The sequence below is a fragment of the Panthera leo genome, chromosome F2, assembly GCF_018350215.1.
Source record: "Panthera leo isolate Ple1 chromosome F2, P.leo_Ple1_pat1.1, whole genome shotgun sequence".
NCBI classification, from domain to species: Eukaryota; Metazoa; Chordata; class Mammalia; order Carnivora; family Felidae; genus Panthera; species Panthera leo.
In genome coordinates this window covers 13,395,283-13,414,959 of record NC_056695.1, presented here as the reverse complement: position 1 = coordinate 13,414,959, position 19,677 = coordinate 13,395,283, and the positions used below count along the sequence as shown (strand labels likewise).

Below are 19,677 nucleotides of genomic sequence, written 5' to 3'. Positions count from 1 at the left end.
AATTTAAATTTTGAAAGCAAGTTATTGTAAAATTCAAAGGATGTAGTTTACCCTAGCAAAAGAGCTCTATTTGCTAATTACAGGCTTAATGTTAAATTAGGTCCTTTTTCTCTGCAGCAGCAAAGTAATCAAATAAGAATTCCATGCCTCTATTAAACATTTACTTTAGAACCCACTAATTATACCAGATTTGTTTGGGTAGCACTGGCAGATGTCCTGAAAGGCGATGGAAAATGCAGTTACTGTTTCATAGAAGACAGGCCCTCACGTAGGACAATCCTGGTATCAGAGCAAGGTGTGTGAGTGCATGTGTAGATCAAAACCTGTACTGGGTGAACGACCTGCCAGTATAAAATGATAATTATATAATTTATTACAATGGATTGTCTAAACACCTGTGATGAAGCTATTTGTTCTCCATGTGCCTCAGGAAAATACTGCAAGGATTCACAAAAGAAGCCCAAACATCTTTAAGCTTTTCAAAATTCAGTACTGTGGAAACAATAGTTATTGTAAACAGAATCCTAATGTTGAAAAAAAAAATCCACATAGGTTTCTTTTCTGGATGACCACACATTTCCTACAGCTGTTTTTATCTCTACAAAGACACGAGATGTATAATGCTATGACATTCTACTGTTAAAAGCTCTCGTGGTTCACAGCTGAGTGGATGATACCTGGTCAATCACTGCCACTCGAAAATGAGTGCAGGTGGCCCTGTTTCCTCTACTGCATTTTATGAAGCCATGCTTAAAGGGCTAATTGTGGGTCAGACAGCCCAAAGAAGGGAGAATTGGGACCATCTAGGTAACACAGCAAATGACAAAGAAATAAGCTCCTTGTCCAGATTTACTCTTCTCCTGCTCCTCTGCCTGAGGCCCAAGATTCTTCTATAAAAGCTCCTTTCTCTGGTTTGGGACGTTCCTCTGGTTTGGGACACTCCCCGGCTCTCTGAATGTCCCGTGCCCAGAATATAGTTGCTCTCACCCATTTTCCTGATGCTGCACCTTTGGCCTCTTTCCTGGATCCTCCCTCTCTATCTAGCTGCCTCTGATAAATGAATTGGTTGGGTGGTCTGCCTGATTTTCATTTGAAATTCTTCCCCATGAATCTACTCGTTGGGTGGCACCGGTTGGAGGGTGTCATCCAAAAAATGTGACTACCAATTGACTCGTGTGGTTCTGCTTGTCTTTCCCGCCCCCAGGGGTGCTTCAAAGACATGGCCTTGAGAAGGTGATGTATCGTGTTGGAAACACCTACATGACGTAAGTAACTGAGCTCAGTTACAGCCTCTTTATAAACTTTTAAGATTCGGATGGTGGGTGTGGGGATCCATTTGTCTGGCTGCCACCCAAGGCGAGCCTCATATGTAAGTTTCCTCTGCTTTTTAGCACTGCCACCTACTAAGCTGGAGTGGCCTGCCTCTTTCTTCAGTCTCTTCCTGCCCTCTGAGTACAGGGGCCAGTTTCAGATTACACCACGGAGACTCTCAAGAGCGTTGTGAACCAACAACACCCTGGGTTTTACATCGTGTGGCCCATGCAAGATTGACCCCCTTCACATGTGCCCACTTCTCATTGAACCTGACTAAATTCCTGTAATACACAGTGCCCAAGACCCCCCACATTTTCAGGAAGGGGGTTCAGATAATACCTATATGTAGAAATGTTTTAATGTGGGATTTTGGAGACAATAAGTTAGTTGTTGATAATAATTGGACTAACATTGTACAGTATTACTTTGAACATCAAGTCCCATCCTCTCATCCCCATTAGCGCTTTCCCTAAAATGTGCACAATTCATCCTTGGCCTTTCCATCTGCAAGTACTCAGAAATGGCATCAAGGGAAATCCTGACCACTGATTTCCGTTATCTTAATTTATCATCCTACGAATGACCTCCTCTGTTGGCTTCATTCTGTTCGCCATCTTTACAATCAGAGCTCTTTGACCATTTTAAAAAAAAATTCCAGATAGTGTCCTTCTGCTCCTATGAATTTTCAAGATGGTGTGGAATTAACAATCATTTCAAGCTCTTTTTAGCGGGAGTGACTGTTTTCTGTTCGGAGTCCAAGTCCCAGAGTCATCCCAGTCAACTGCTCTCAAGGCAGCTGTGGTCCAGGTAAATTCCTGCTCGATGCATTTCATGACTGCAGTGTCTATGGCTGCACACTGAGCTGCTATGTCTGTGGCAGCACGGCTTTGCGGGTGGCCACTGTGGACACTTGTTCATTCCATCTGCTCTTCTCTGCTCATCTGCATTCCCTCTGGGCTATGGGCTCTCTCTTCAACGTTTGATCATGAAGTGAGATTTTGAGGCAGGTTCTAACCCAACCCCTAACAGTTTCGTGCAGTGTCAAAGACCGGCTCTACTGAAGAATCACAAAGGCTGAGAACTTTCCCAGAAAAAAATGAATAGTTAGCAGTGACCTACCTATAAGAAACCACACCTTCATGCCAATGACAAGGGAAAGACACAGAAGGGGTGTGGCTTAATTCCCACTATACCTAAGTATATCAAGCACACTTAATTTTTATTTATTTCCCATTTTATTACTAATATATGCAATGATTCTTAGAAAGAAGCCAACAGGGATATACCCTAACAATGGCTTAATATAATATCAACAGCATATTTTCCTGACTCTTGGAATTCTATTTTTAAACTTTTTTTTAATGTTTATTTATTTTTGAGAGAGAGTGTGTGTGTGAGTGGAGGAGGGGAAGAGAGAGGGAGACACAGAATCTGAAGCAGGCTCCAGGCTCTGAGCTGTCAGCACACAGCCCAACATGGGGCTTGAACCCATGAACCGTGAGATCATGACCTGAGCCAAATTTGGACACTTAACCAACTGAGCCACCCAGGCACCCCCTGAATCCTGGAATTCTATTTTATTCTATGATGACAGGATTTTTGATCAAGTTCTAAACTTGGTCATGACTGCAGATTAAACCATGTTTTAGGAAGTATGGAAAAGAAAAATGAAAGATGCAAGTCTCTCTCTGTTGTGAGTTGAATTGTGTCCCCGAAAAAAAAGAATGCTGATATCCCTAACCCACTGTACTGACTCCAGAATGTACTGACTTATTTAGACATGGGATCATTGCAGATATAATTAGGTAAGCTAACATGAGATCATACTGGAGCAGGATATGACCGATGCTCTTATCAAAAGATGGCCATGTGAAGACAGACACACAGGGAGAACACTTGGTGACAATGAAGGCAGGGACTAGAGAGCTATAGCTGCAAGCCAAGGAAAGCCGAAGTTGCCAACAAACCACTAGGAGCTAGAAGAGGAAGGAAGAGTTGCCCCACAGGTTTCAGAGGGAGTACAGTCCCTCTGACAAATGATGTCAGCCTTCTAGCCTCCAGAACTGTGAGACAAATTGCTGTTGTTTTAAACCAAGAGGTTTGGGGTGCTTGTCCTTTCACCCCACTCCCACAGCCACGCTGCAGCAAGTCCTGTTGCAATCTGTGGTCACTGTTGCCACCCTCAGGAACTGATCTCAGGGAAGCAGCAATGAACAGCAGTGCACCCCCCAAAATGCAGTAAATAGCCATGAGAGTGCCTGCCAAACACTGAGGCTGCCTCCCACCCAAGGATTTGCTAGGAATCCAAGGCCAGGGGAGAACAAAACCAGCAGCATGATGGAGTTAGATCTGGGCTCTGCTGATCTGGCTTCTGACCTTCAGTATGTTCCCTAATCATTTTAGTCTTCTGTGTCTTAATGTTTGAAATATGGTCAATAATATATGCCTTACAATATTGTTATAGAATTTGGGGGGAAAAGTGTATACTCAATAATTATTATCACAGTAACCATCAGGAGTTCAAAGTGTTTATAATCCACAATACCAAATGCATCAGTTAACATTGATCAATAGCTTTGTTGAAATTTATTTTCTCAGCCTGCGTGGAACTTTTTCTAAAATATCTCCCAGCCCCCATAATTACTGATAATTCATTTTACAACAATATCTACATGTTGCCTAGGCCTCTGCAGGTGGGATCTGGTTTTGTGGCCAGGAATGTATCCCAGATTGGACTCTGCTCTGAGCTAACACTACATACAAGGGTCACGATTAACCCAAGGACACTGAGAGCCATCCCAGCCTTATTCTACAAAGGAACAACGCCAGTAGCAACTGCCATTGGGTGCAGACTGCGGGTCAGGCATTATGGTGAGTTTTAAATCTATCATTCTATTCTGTTCTCACAACAATCCTGTGGAATAGCACTGTCCTTATTTTGGGATGACTAATTAGAAGCCTAACAGATTGCTCAAGTAACCTCCCATAGCAAGAGGTAGAGCCGGGATCCTAATCCAGTTCACTCTAACGCCAAGTCAGGCTTTTAACCACTATATTAGTCTTTCTAAGATGTCTTTTAGCCAGCATATCCCTTTTCATCAAAGTTATCATCTAGGCTTTTTTTTTTCTTTTTTTCTTTTTTTTTTTTTTTTTATCAAAATGATTCACAATCCCATCTTTCATCCTATTATCCAGATCCCTAACAAATATAACAAAGAAATCCAGCTGGTGCAGAGTAAGCTGAGAACTCCAGGGCCTGCAGGACAAAGTGAAAAGCCTTTACTTCAGTGGAAGCTGCTTCCCAGAACCCACTTGAGAAGTATCAACAGTCTCCACACTGTCGTGTGATATTTAACATTAATGGAAACAGCAGCGCTGTCCTGTCAGGCTGCCCGGTCGCTCGGGGGCTTTTGCCACCCCTGTGTTTAGTCAGCGGACACAGCTCATGGTGCCATTCTAGTGGCAGCAGAAGCCCTGGCCACATCCGGCTTCCACAGAGAAAGTGAATGTGGACCACTTGTTCTCCAAATGGGTGAGCCTACAGCAAAGAGATTGGAAAAAGCAGAATGCAGACAGAGTTTTCAAAGCAAAAAAAAAAAAGATGGGCACCCAGGTGGCTCAGTTCTTGATTTCAGTTCAGGTTGTGACCTCACGGTTCCTGAGTTTGAGCCCCACATTGGGCTCTGCCCTGACAGCATGGAGCCTGCTTGGGATTCCCTCTCTCTCCTTCTCTTTGCCCCTCCCCTACTCATGCCCTTGCTCTCTCTCAAAAATAAACTTAAAGTTAAAAAAAAAAAAAAAAAAAGACCGTTCTCTCAACCACATCACTACACATACAGGTACTGAGAATTCCATGAATAATTCGGGTAATATTGCCACTGCCCGGAGGGAGTTCCCCATTCAGGGTCCCAACTCAACACATGCCTTCTTGCAGATTGCCAGTTGTCTGTGCTAATGTATGCAGTGTAGCAAAGGCCACAGTTCAATGCTACTCAGAATGACCAGTTTGGACATTTCCAACGTTTTCTACAGTTTTTCCTCACTGTATTGTTTCTAAGGCATCTACTTCAGCCTTTGTTTTCACTCTCACTGCTTTTATTCAACTGCAGCATTGCCAACGTTTGCTGATGAAGTGACCTTTTTTTTTTTTGAACCTGGAATTTACTGAATATCCTTCGAGAACCAGTAGTTTACTGACAGCAGCTACACCCAGTGCACTCAGTCCTCTGATTCTCCAAGAGGCCCAAGAGGACGGAGCATGAAGAGGTCCTTTTTACTACCTGATGGTTACTGCTGTTTTGGTGATTACTTCCAGAGCTGTCTCAGCACTCGTAGTCCTTAGCTTAGCAAAACTGCTGAAACTCCTCCATCCTAAACATCAGTATTTGGCAAACAGCAGGTCAAATGCGCAAATTCACTTTGTCTTTTACTCTGTAATTTGTTTAACTTAAAGTGGTGTAATTTTTTTTAAGTGATGTAAATAGACCAGAGTTTAAAAGAAAACAACTGTGCAAACCTGACTCAGAAAGTAACTAAGAAGTCAGTAAAAATTATAATCCAAAGGAGACACAGTTTGGAACTTTCTGCCTGAGATCCAACTGCGCAAACATTGTTGATGCTGTCAACAGTCAAATGAAGCCTGGATAAGATGTAGTAAAGCTGGAAGAACCAGAGGGAAATGTCTGTGCACAACATTTGCAAAGTAAAAACCTCCATGTGGGAGGGAGGGGAGGGTGGGTGGTGGGTATTGAGGAGGGCACCTTTTGGGATGAGCACTGGGTGTTGTATGGAAACCAATTTGACAATAAACTTCATATATGGAAAAAATAAAAATAAAAAATAAAAAAAAATAAAATAAATCAGGAAAATAAATAAATAAATAAGGATTAAAAAAACACCCAAAAAACAAAAAACCTCTATGTTTTCAACAGCTTTAGAGATGCATTTAATTATTTTTACACTTTTAAGCAAAATCTCCTGAGAAATATCAGGAGTTGCCTTAATATCATTCTCATGTACCCTGAGTGGGAATCACTCCAAAATATTTTGCTCTACTTACCTATAATCCATATCTGCTCTGTAAACAATCACAGTTGCTTACTTGAAAAATACGCACCAACTTGATATCTAAAGTAACTAAGTGATTTTCTATGAGAAAACGTTATAACATGAAGGGCCAACCTGGTTAAAGTGATCTAAGGCCTTTCTAAATATTCTTTTACTCATAGGGAAGAAAAATATTTTTGCCTCTAGAAGATTGATTTTAATGGAAATTAAACATACTTGCTTTTTCTGAAAAAAAATTACTAAACTCAAATTCCCAAAGATTAATTCAGAAGGAATTATTAACACCAGAAAAATATAATGGATTTACTTGAGGTTTATGGTATATTTTTTACACAACCTTTTGTGATAGATAAAACATTTTTAGTTTATAAAAATTAAGGAGACACTTTTGAGGACTATACTAACTTTTTAGGCCAACAATATTCTATGTAAAATATGATATATGGTACTTATCACATTCCATTTATATTTATTAATATATTTGTGTTACTGGATATCAGCATTCTCATATGATCCACCCTCTTGAAACAGTTGTCAGAGTGACAAGAAGGATCAGGAAAATTGCAGCATGAGGATGACCAAGCTCCTCAGGATGGAGGTCTTCTATGGTGCATACCAGCGGCCATTTTTCATTAACATATGCGGAAAACAATCTACTTACTTTGGTAGATGGCCCACTGACATCATTCTCCACTGCCTTAACAGCCGGAACTTTTAATTTAACTTAAAAAAATACATATCTTTTACTGCCAAAAACAACTTTGGTTCTAAAACAATTGCCAATTAAGGTGCTGCTTTTTAATAACCTCAAGTGTTTGATACCTGGTGACTTAAAAATTGCCACTTGAAAACATTTATGCATGCTTATGTTCTCTGATTGTTAGGAACTTGAAATTACTTAGACCCTTTATCAATCTTTTCTCTGCAAATAGGCAAAGTCCACAGAACAAAGTATAAGGGGGATATTCAATAGTAAGTGGGTTATCTCCTGCTTTTAGAACCTTGATATATACATGACTTCAAAATTTGATTCCTATATCTCATATTATATGCTTGGGTATGCCATTAAGTGTTTCAATAGCTTTCTGAGTAGGTTTCTCTAATTACTAGGAATATAAAAATCCGTAAGATTACTTTAGAAAGATTTCCAAAGACTAGGTATTTTGAGTGCATTTTTATGTATTCTTCCTTTTTATTGGATACACATAATTATTCTCACTGGCCTTCACAGAAATCTACGGTTATGATGAGGATTTTTTTAAATACACAAATGAAAAGCAGAACTTTGAAAATCTGGTCTTTTATTTGAATATTTTTAATTTTATATAATTTTGAAGAGTAGCAAATAATTGGTAACATGTAAGATATTCAGGAGACAATATATTTTTATTTTGTATATAATATTCCTATGTGCTATGTAAACCTGATTGGCTCAAAAGGCCTCCAGACAAGCCAATAGATGGCGGGGATGACTTTCATTTTTCCCTTCCTGGGAAGCAGGGCCCAGAAAATATACTGAGCTAGGAAAGGTGCAACCCCTCAATCCAAACCCCAGTGCTCTGCCTTCTTAAATCAGGCACTGCTTCTCCAATTCTGTTCTATGAATGGTACCTTGGTCAGTTCTTCTGGGGAGAGAACATTCTATAATCAAATATGTTTTGCTAACAATGAATACTATAGTCCCCCTTTGAAGTTTCACAATGCCCATTAGTTTAGTATAAGCACTGAAAAGTTCTGCGTAAAGAAACCTGTGACACCTTGTTTACCTCAGCCTTTCTATTATCACAGAATTGTTTTTAGAATGAATTCCTGTTAATATTCCATGTAAATTTCTTCAAAAATTGTTATTCTAGAGAAAGTAGGCTTATGTACAAGGTTATGCTCACATTAGTATGTATTTTCTTTCCTTCTCCTTCTCCTTCTCCTTCTCCTGGTATATCATATCCCAAGAACTTATTCATCTTATAAATAGAAGTTTGTACCCTTTGACCAACTTTTCCTCGTTCCCCCACCCTCTGAGTTCAGCTCTTCTAGATTCCATATATAAATGTATAACCATATATACAGTGTTTTATATGTATTCCACATATAAATACAACATTTGTCTTTCTCTGTCTGAATTATTTCACCAAGCATTATGTATATCTATGTCTACACCTGTCTCTACATCTACATCTATCTATATATTTATATCTATATCTGTACCTCTCACATCTCTCTTTTCCACTCATCCATAAACAGGCCTTTAGCTTGTTTCCAAGTCTTGGCTACTATAAATAATGCTGCAATGAACATGAAGACGTGGGTATCTTCTGGAGATAGTGTTTTCATTTTCCTTGGATCCATACCCAGCAGTGGAATTGCTGGATAATATTCTAGTCCTATCTTTAATTTTTTGAGGAGCCTCTATCCTGTTTCCATAGTGACTGCACCAGTTTACAATCCCACCAACAGTGAACAAGGGTTTACTTTTCTCCACACCCATGTCAACACTTGTAATCTGTCTTTCGGATGGCAGCCATTCTAAAAGGTTGATGTATTCTTGTGGTTTTGATATGCATTTTCCTGATTATTAGTGATGCTGAACATATTCTCATGTACTTACTGGCCATTTGTATATCTTCTTTAGAAAAATGTCTACTAAGTCCTCTGCCCACTTTTTAATCAGATTCTTTGCTTTATAAAGCTTTTGAGTTGTACAAGTTCCTTACATATTTTGGTTATTGACCTCTTATCAGATAGAAGGTTTGTAAATATTTTCTTCCATTCCACATATTGCCTTTTCAGTTCGTAATTGCAGATCTTTATGTGTTTGGATTCAGTTACTGGTAAATTATTGAATTCCTTTAGATGGTTCATGTTTCTTTGATTTTGTGTGTTCCTTACGATATTATGTTGCTATTTTTACATTTGAAGTAGCAGTTGCCTCTCTAGTCTTTGCTGTCTAACTTCTGGAAAGAAGTATCTTCCACCAGCCCTGCTAGAGATCCTGAGGCTTTCTCAGATCTTCTGTAGATATGTTTGCTCCATACTTCTCACTTCCTCTAGTGGCAGAATTCTTAAGCAAGTATGCATTTTCTCTACGCTGCAAAGTCAGGCCACGTGTTGACAGTCTCCTTTTTGCTTTCTGTAGGATAGTGTTGTGTGCTCAAGTTTCATTCTGTTTTGTTTTGTTTCCCTAGACTTGCAGATTTAGGCCAGGTTTTTGCACACATTCACCAACCATCTGCATAAGTTCACTCTTGCTGTCATTGGGAGCATGCGCAGGGAGTCTGTCACATGGTAGGAGTTTGTGTGGATGTGGTACACAGAGGGCTGGGGGGTATCCAGGGGCCAGCTGTGAGAATTCACAGATGAAGTATCCTCAGAAATTCATGGGCGGGCCTCCCAGTGGAGGCCAGTGATGTAATTAGTGGGAAACAAGTCCCTTTGAGACATACCATTCTGTGCCCTGATAAGAATGGGCCTGTTCAGCAGCATCTTGAATAGCCAGGGAAGGTGGGCACTCACTCACATGCTCTCACTTTCCCTTGCAAAATAAATGATGAACCAAGAAGGGCCCTCTTTGTACTGAGCTGTGCTGCCTTTCTGAGACCGGTAATGCACATAGTCAAACTGTTCCTTTTATCCTCTTTGAAATAGCCAATCTCAGATATTTTTCCTCCAGTGGTGTGCTGGAACTTCTCTGCCACTCTCCTGGACTTCCACAGAGTTTCCCTGTCTTTGGGTGACTGTCTAAATCTGTGTTCTTCAGGGGCTCCTGAACCATGCCTGAGAGGGTTTGGACCTGTCCATGAGCCAATCAGGGTCCACAGCTGGAACAAGGTCTTTATGCCTATTACCCCATACACAGATGGGTGAGACTCTTCTGGAGTCCCATGGCTATGGTGTTGATGACAGAACTAAAGCCAAATGGGTCTGTGGCCAAGTCCTCAAGGGTACAGTGCTGTTTATAGGTCAATAGCTGGGACACAGTTAGGTATCAGCTACCTGGGTGTGGCCTGCCTTCTCAAAATGGCTCTCCTCAATCTTAGACTACACCAAGGTTTCATAATCACCTACTTGGATCCCAAAGCTCTTACAAAGCATTTTTGTCCATGGATGGATACAAAATTATTGCTTCTGACGGGGAAATATGAGTGATGCACATCTTATTTGGCCATCTTGCTGACATCACACTCTCTTAATATCTGCTGAACATTTTCTCTAATGCTGAACGCCAAGACATATGTGTGTGTTTTATTTTTACTCTTGATAACTAAGTAGAAAGTATTACAGAATGGAGGTGTCTAGGACCCAGAAATTTATTTTAGGTCATCTTCCAAATGATGAGCTAACAAGTATGATTTGCAACCAGGAAGTACATAAACATTGATTCTAAGAATTTTAGTACCCTCATTAAATTTTAGTCCTAATTATATTCCTACTAAAAAGAGCAAAAGAAGGAGAAAATGCTCTTTCCTACAGGATCTTCCTGATCAATACAATAGGAGTAATAAAGAGCCACTGCCTGACAGCACATGTAGTCATACTGATGGACTGACACAGCTGTTAGAGCAGGTGGCTGAGGGGAATTCCTATTCAGAGTTGCCTTAGATGGCCTAAAAGCCACCGAATGACCCAGGGCAGCAAGGGACAGAGGCAGCATCCTTTCAATTAAATATGCAACTAAAGTTCAAGTTTTCCCATTTCAGCATGACCATCAACTCTGACAGAAGCTGGAAATGAGGAGAGGATCGTTGAGGACTATGTGTATGTGTGAGACACTAAATCCAACAATAATATTAGTTGACTTTGACTCTTTATTCCTTTGACCTCCACTTTACACCTCACTTATAAAACTGACCTCAGTGAAATATGAATAAAAGGATGATCAGAGCTTTAAAAAAAGAACATTTACTCATGAACAATTAGTTGAATAAAGTATCCAACATGTCAATGTGCCCTTGAAGTGAGCATCCTTCATGGAATTGATATGGTTTTCAAACTGAATTATCTGTTCTTCTCCAAACAGATCCTAAGTTTTCCAAAATCTTTGCACTGACTCATGCTACTTCTGCCACAGCTGAAATTCATTCCTTCACTGAGTATAACCAAAGCTTTCCTAAAGTTAAGACTTCAGATGAACTGTCATTCTTTTCTCTGATGCCTTCCTTACTTTCCTTGTCCAGAAGGAATTTTGTCATCCTTTGCATTATGATAATATTTTTACTGTACTTTGTTCATGGCATTTGATACTTTCTACCATGAATTGTATTTACTCGTCCACATGGCTTACTTCATTTATAAGCAGTAAATTTGGATCACCTTTGTTTGTTGTTTGCCCTTGAAACCAGCCCTTGAATTTTCTAAGTATATATGCTCAATCAATATAGGATGACTTATGAAATAACATCTTTAAACTGGGCGCTCTATTTATCTTCTCTTTGCACTCTCTTTCACCTGAATAAGGCCCAGCTTTCCCCACAGTTGCATAAGTCACTAGTAAGATGGTTATATCCTGCATTTACATTCACTCCTTCAGATTCCCCAATCCTCTTTTGATTTTTAACCTTACTTAGTCACCTTTTTCTTCACAAATATCCTTTAGATATAAATTATATAAATAAGTCTTAGTATGGAATCAAAGGGTGTCTGTAAAATATCTTTGGTCCAATGATTTATCTTCAATAGCCGGAGACTGCACCTTCTGCTATAAATACAAAGGACTCCTTAACACCCCTCTTGAGGACCTTAACCTTCGCTACCTCTTGCATTTTCTCCTACCTTTGTCTGTCAGTCATCTCAACCCCTATTTTTCTGAGAAACTCTTTCTGGCTGCTTCAAACATGATGGAGCTTTTTTACCTTGAGTTCTGACAGCATTTTATACTGTTTTTCACCCCTGAAATAGTTGAATAATGCAAAAGAATAAAGACTACAATTCAACGTTTAATAGAATAAAACGTTGGCATTATTTATAACAAAACTGTTCAACTTATGCAAAGCAGGACCTATTGAAAGAGTAGGCGAGGAAATAAGATTTTTCTAGACATTGTGAAGCACTAATTGCCACCTGGTCTTTTCTAAACAATCTAAACTTTTATACAGGCAGCAGGGTTTGTCAGCATGGTGGTTAATATGTGAAAAAAGTTTAGTAAATGAAGAGAAAAGGGCATCACCAAATTAACTACTAAAAGGTTAGAACAAGTAAAGGAGGCACTGTGTTTCCAAATGTCAGAGAAGTGTCTGTCTTAGAAGAAGCAAGTCAAATGATGGCAGTTTCATGCAAAAGGTGTAAGAAATAAGGACCAGAGACGCCATTCTAGAAGGGAGAGAGAAGAAGGGAAGTGGCTTTTTCTAAAAGGTTTGAAAAATAAATAAATAAAATACTATGTGTGTGACTTCAGGAGCAATTTTAGGGAATGGCTGGGTAAGGTATGTAGGCAGGTGCACCTATAGTTGTAAAGCTAAGGAAGGGACTGGGTGCAAATGGCCAGTTCCATTCAGGACGTGGTCTGGTCAGGACCTGGGAGGGCAGGGAAGGGCTAGCCATGTTGTCACTGTGGTCAGTGTTTCTTCAAATGTGAATAGACCACTGTGTGCGTGTGTATGTGTGTGTGTGGGGGGGGAGGGATCAGCTAATTTTAAATCATATCAGAAAGAGACTTTTAAAACTTATCTATTTCATGCTTCCTATATTATAACTAGTATCTAATACCCGATTTCATTGATACTGTTGTTTAGAGGATGGCTAAAGGGAGCTGTACTATGTTTATCTATCTAACAGAGACAGCATAAATCACACATGTTCCCCTGGTGTGGCTGGGCCTATGGATAAAATCAGGAAGAGAGCATGTGAAGGAATGAAATTTGGGAAACAATGTCTCAAACTGACAATTCCCCAAAGAAGTACTCTAGGTTTACTAAAACTAAAAATCTGTTTTGTTTTGTTTTTTTACTATTTTCTGGTCACATGATGCTTAATATTTGAGGGAAAGGTACATATCTTGGTGTATACCAGATTGCACTGGAAAAGTATGAGTTGAAATAGTCAGCTACTCAGGCAAATATGGAGCCAATTTCCCTGCCCATATATGAAAGGAAAAAACATTCTAAATTATATAGATATTTTACATATATTTTGTGGCACTAAGTTGGAACCAAAGAATTTCTTTAATAAAAAATACTGTATAATTTTATATTTCTTTTCCCTTTACTATACAAAAGAGAGTTGTTTGCATTTATTAGTACATTTTTACTGTTCCACAGGAATAGTGTGACAGAACATTATTAAAAATTCAATTTGGGAGACTTTTAGTATTCATTTTAGCATCTAAGCAATGTCTTCAGAACAAACATAAAAATAGTATTATTTTGTAATGTTTATAATTTTCTCCTAGTGATTTTCAGCAATTTACTACATCTTTCCTCTTTCTGCCTCTATAATTTACTTATTACTTCCTTAGAAATAAAATTTAAAAAGGATCAAGGGATATTTCCTGGTAAATGATTTGTAATTATTTCAGGGTTTTGGCAGGGGGGGGCAATAGAGGAAAGGGGTAATAGAAAACATCCCTGACATCATAATTGGTTATAATGAAAACACAATAGTAGGATCAAAAGGGATGCAACTTATTATATATGGAATTCACTGAAATGCTTTACTGAAGCAAAGAATCAAAATGGAACTGAGTCTTATGAAATATGGAACATTAAAACAAGCCCGTATTTGTGTGCGCGTGCATATGTTTGTGTATAAAAAGAGACAAGGAAAGAAATATAACTAGTGAATATAAGAAATGTGAATTGTCTTTTATAAGTACAAAGCATTATTATTTCAAATATTGTATTTTGCCAATAAATCATTGTCCTCATGTAGGACGATGAAATACTACAACATTTGTTTGTATAATAAATTATTGAATTAATAAACAACAAAGGAACCCAGGCCTCTAAAAATGCAAGTATGATGAAATAAACACAAAGCAACCATCAAAATATCCCAATCCCAAATACAAATGTGCCTGAAAGTAAAAGTAGTCATTTCTTTCAACTCTTACACACTAACTTCAGAATTTGCTCAACAAGTGGGCTGGAATATAGATGAAAGTGAACAGGATACCAAAGTTCAGGTCACCAAATCTCATCTGCGTGGAGGGACGAGGGCTCCTCCCACACCACCAAGAGATGCTCTGGACATCAGCTAGGTGTCCTATAATTCAACTCAGTCCTGACACTATCCACCTGCAGAGTATCAGACCCCACAGACTGAGGGCTCTGTCCCAAACAGTGCCCCCCTTATACAGCTTCTCTTTGGACACCAGTCACAAGCCTGGTTGTCATCTGTCTTCCTGACCAACGAGCTCTAGATACTGGCGGTTTCAACAACCACCTCCTTGGATTTGAATAATTTGCTAAAGGGGCTTACAGAACTCAGGGAAACATTTTACTTGCTAGATTATCAGTTTATTATAAAAGGACGCACAGGGCAGGAAGGTATGGAGGAAGCATACAGAGCTTCTGGGCCCTAAGCACCCCACTCTCCCCAAATTCCAATGAGTTTATCAACGTGGAAAATCTCTGGACCTTCTCTTTTTGGATTTTTATGTAGGCTTCATTAATAGGCATGACTAATGACATCACTGGCCACTGGTGACTGAACTCAATCTGCAGACTATCTCCCTACCCCGGAGGTATGGGATGGGACTGAAAGTTCCAACCCTTCATTTATTTATTTTTTAATGTTTTATTTATTTTCGAGAGAGAGAAAGTATACCATGCATGCACATGTACGAGTAGGAGAAGGGCAGAGAGGGAGACCGAGGATCTGAAGTGGGTTCCACACTGATAGCAGAGAGCTTGACGTGTGGCTCAAACTCACAAACTGTAAGATCATGACTTGAGCCAAAGTTGGATGCTCAACCAACTGTGCCACCCAGATGCCCTAGTACCAACCATTTAATTCAGAATTGGCTCCATGGGCAATCAGCCTTCCTTAGGTTCCCCAAGGCTTTCCAAAAGTCACCTCACAAATATAACAAAAGACATAGGGGCACCTGGGTGGTTTAGTCAGTTGAGCATCTGACTCTTGATTTCTGCTCAGGTCATGATCTCCCAGTTGGGAAGATTGAGCCCCTCGGGATTCTCTCTCTCCTCGTCTCTCTGTTCCTCTCCAAATCGTGCTTTCTCTCTTGAAATAAATTCTAAAATATACACCAAAAGACATATCACTTAGACTCTCTCATCACTTAGGATGTCCCAAGGTTATAGTTATAGTTTATAACATATATTGTATTATTATAACATTATATTTATTAATTATAGCATTATATAACATATTTATTATAACATTATAACATTATTGTGACATTTATAGCATTTCTGTGCCAGAAATGTGGGTAAAGACCAAATATGTATTTCTTATTATAAGTCACAACATCACAGATACTAACCTTTCTAGTGTGGGGAACTGGGGAATATACGGGTATAATTCAAATACAAGGTTGAAAGTGATTTGGCCACAGTGTAGGTAATAGATAAGTCTACAGAGGTTGAGAAGTGAGAAATTGGTGTGACTGAAGGCTATCAGAGAAGTCTGCATGGAGAAAGTGTCTTTGATTAGGACCTACCTCTAATAAGCAGGATTCGCACATGTAGAAAAAGATGAAAATGGGGACATGAAATTAGACATTAAGCACAAATGCAAGCAAATCAACAAAGACAGGAAACATGGGGTGAATGCTCTGTAGATAATAATAAAACGGGTTTGTGAAGGAAAAGCAAATGTTTATAAAGGGAAGCAATATATGGGGTGCCTGGGAGGTTCAGTTGATTGAGCGTCTGACTTCGGCTCAGGTCATGATCTCACTGCTGGTGAGTTCAAGCCCCGCATCAGGTTCTGTGCTGACAGTTCACAGCTCAGAGCCTGGAGCCTGCTTCAGATTCTGTCTCTCTCTGCCCCTCCCTCTCATGCTCTGTCTCTGTCTCTCTCTCTCTCTGTCTCTCTCAAATATAAATAAACATTAAAAAATTTTAAATAATAAAATAAAGGGGAACAATATAGCTAAAATTAAGCATTTACCGTATGAACATGTTTTTGTCATTTAAAAATGAGAAAGCAATAGAATTTTGAAAATAGCTATATTTGCAATACATAATAGGGTATTTAAACTTTTTGTAACTAATTATGAGAGGAAAAAAACATTATGTGTCAATCTGTATTTCACCAAATAAGTAGCATTAAAGGATTTAGAATTCTAAAGAGAGTGAATACAGTGTTACCTTCTCAGTAAATCAAAAAAGATATCTTTTTAGTATTCTTGACAGTTATTATTGACATTTTTAATTCTTTAAAATGTAGGAATGTAGGGACTTACATATGATTGCTACAATCAAATCAAATCAATAATGGCTTCCAGCATTTGCTCCTATCAGGCTAACTCTACACAAAATAGAAACTATAAATTATAGACCATATGTATGCTGCATATACTATAACTTTTATGACAATGAATACAGTAAGTTTGATGAAATGGACAAATTCATTTCAAAATAAAACCAAATAATAAACAAGATGAAATGAAAATAATAATATGAATATATTCTCATGAATATAAACTGAAATCATGATCAAACCATATTCACAATGAAAACCCCAGACTCAGAGGCTATTGCCAATGATTTCTATCAAATATTTTAAACAGAAATGACGAACTGTAGACAAACTCCTTCAGAATTAGAAAAAGAGTGAACCCTTGTCTAATCATTTTATGAAGTTAGCTTATCCCCAATAACCAAACTTGAGAAAAAAATTTCAAAGTAAGAAAATTACAGACAAATATCCCTCATGAACATGGGCACATATACCTTTAACAGAATATTAGAAATAAATTATGTATATAAGTACATACACACATATATGAAGGATAATGCCACAAAATCAAATATGATTATGCCAAGGATGAAGACTGTTTTAACAGGTAAACAATATAAACCCTACTAACAAAGTGAAAGGGAAGAAATCTTACCATTTTTTCTTACTTTATGGGTTTATCATTTCAATAGATTCAGCAAAATCATTTATCAAAATTCAACACCCATTCATGATAATATATCTCAGAAGACTAGGAATAAATAGTTTTAAAATCTGATAAAGGACATCCAAGAAAAACTATAGCTCACATCATCTTTTTTGTTGAAATACTAAACTTTTTCCTCCTAAATTTAGTACAGGGAAAGGATGTCCAGTGTTATTTCTATTTTCGGCAAAAGAGCCTAGTCAGTGAAATAAGGAGAGAAAAATAAATAAAATACATAAAGATAAGAAATGAAAAATAAAATCCCATCTATTTGCAAAATTCAGATTCTTTTAAATATTGAAAGCCTTCAGGAATGTATAGTACAATGATGAGAACAAGTGAATATAGCAAGGTCCCAGATTATTAGGAAAATATAAATCAATTACATTTTCTATATACCAGCAGTATTAAGGAAAAAATACTCATTCTAACTGGTAAAGAAGAAGCTATCCAGTGACACTTGTTAAAGCACTGTAAAAAAGACTTTATTCAAGGGACGCCCTGCAACAGGTACAGGGACCATTGCAATAGGGCCCTGCAGGGGGACAGAATGGACTCAACTCTGTATACAGCACAGGCAAATGGGAATTTATAGCCAAGGAGAGGGGTGGGGGTCAGTGGATGGGAAATTACTAAGAGGAACATCAGAGGTAAGGGGGAGGTGGGGGGAGGGTTGGGTGAAACTGAACTCACAGGATGCTTGCAGAAGGCAAGCCAGGAGATCAGACATCACCCGGGGGATGGTGGAGGATGAAGAACTTGAGCAGATACCAAGGGAGACCAGAAAGGAAGGGTGGGGGATTGGAGCTGAACTAACTTAGGATTCCTGCTAAATTTGGGCAATGCAGACAAGAACACAGAAGTCTAAAAGTGAAGGCCTACTTGAAAAGTTCAGGGGAGGCTGAATAGCGTTTGGTCAAGGACAGAATCTTTGTCAGTAGCCAAGTTTTAGAAAATGAAGTTTAAGAAAAATGACTCACAACCACATCAGCGGCGTAAAAACACTTACTTAAAAAATTAACACAAATCATATAAGCCTATATATAGAAAAGTACCAAATATTGCTGTAAGAAATTAAGGAAGACCTAAATACAGAGAAAGAAACATATTTGTGGATTAAAAGGCTCAGCATGACTATGTTTTCTTCAAACGGCTTTGTAAATTCAATAAAATCCCAGGGAATTTTTGCTTCTTTACTTTCCCCTCATCCTCTTCCTCCTTCTGCTAAGAATCGATAAACTGCATTTAAAATTTATAAGGAAATGCAAACAACCTAGAATATTTCAAATAATTTTTACTTTAGAAACAAAAATGGTTGAGGGCTACAGTATCAGATTTCAAGCCTACTATAAATATAAACAAGAATATGTGGTACCAGCATAAAGATAAAGCATGGATCAATGACACCCAACAGTTTCCAGAAATAGAGCCACACATATACAGCTCCCCCATTTTCTACAAGATAATCTAACGAAGGAAAGGACTTTCAAAACAGACTTTTTGAGCAATTGGATGTGCATTCAGAAAATTATTAAATATTTTAAATTGGAAATGAAAATACACTTCAGAATTTGTGGGATGGAATAAGCACTTACAGGGGAAAATATCACAGTAAAAGTTATTTTAGAAAAAATAAACTTACCAGATCAGTGATCCAAACTTCCACTCTAAATATGGTCATGCAAACTGCTGTTCAACCTCTTGTCAAGAAGTTGAGGGCAGTCATTCTGTTAGAGCAGAAGGCAGTGTTCAAGTGACGCAAGGTTCTCAGTGATGGAGACAGCACGTGTCCAGGTGGCCAAGACTGCGTGGATGCTCAGGGGACAGACTGATCTGCATCTGTATCCCAGCCCTGTTACATCAATCCCTCACCTTGGGCAGGTGAGTTAACCTCTTTAAGCTCCAAGCCTCTCATTTTGGAATGGGACAACAATGTAACAAATATCCAAATGTGTATATGATATCACATACCATAAAATGTGTTGATCTGCGACCTTGGGAGCTTCCCTAGGTGATACTCAAAACCAGCACACGGAGGGCAAGGAGAGTCAGAAGAAAGAGGCAGGCCAGATTGGTGGGCGGCAGGCTTCACAAGCAAAGGCACTTACAAGGCTTGTCTTGCACGAGTCCAGAGATCTCCATCTAGAGATCTCCATCCCTTTCCACCTGAATCTGAAGTTTATACACAGGCTGCAGGCTGTCACGGGCTTAACATGGAAGAAGCGCATAAAGTTCAG

At 38.8% G+C, this 19,677-nt stretch overlaps 1 protein-coding gene across 1 annotated transcript in view; it reads right to left on the bottom strand.

Annotated features, from left to right (window-relative positions):
- NKAIN3 (sodium/potassium transporting ATPase interacting 3) overlaps window positions 1-19,401 on the bottom strand; it is a 701,538-nt gene extending 682,137 nt beyond the window's left edge. Inside the window, exon 1 of the mRNA XM_042923339.1 lies at window positions 19,083-19,401. Coding sequence (XP_042779273.1) covers window positions 19,083-19,121 — 39 coding nt within the window. The 5' untranslated portion in view covers window positions 19,122-19,401. The remainder of the gene's footprint in view (window positions 1-19,082) is intronic.
- Between the last annotated feature and the right edge of the window lie 276 nt (window positions 19,402-19,677).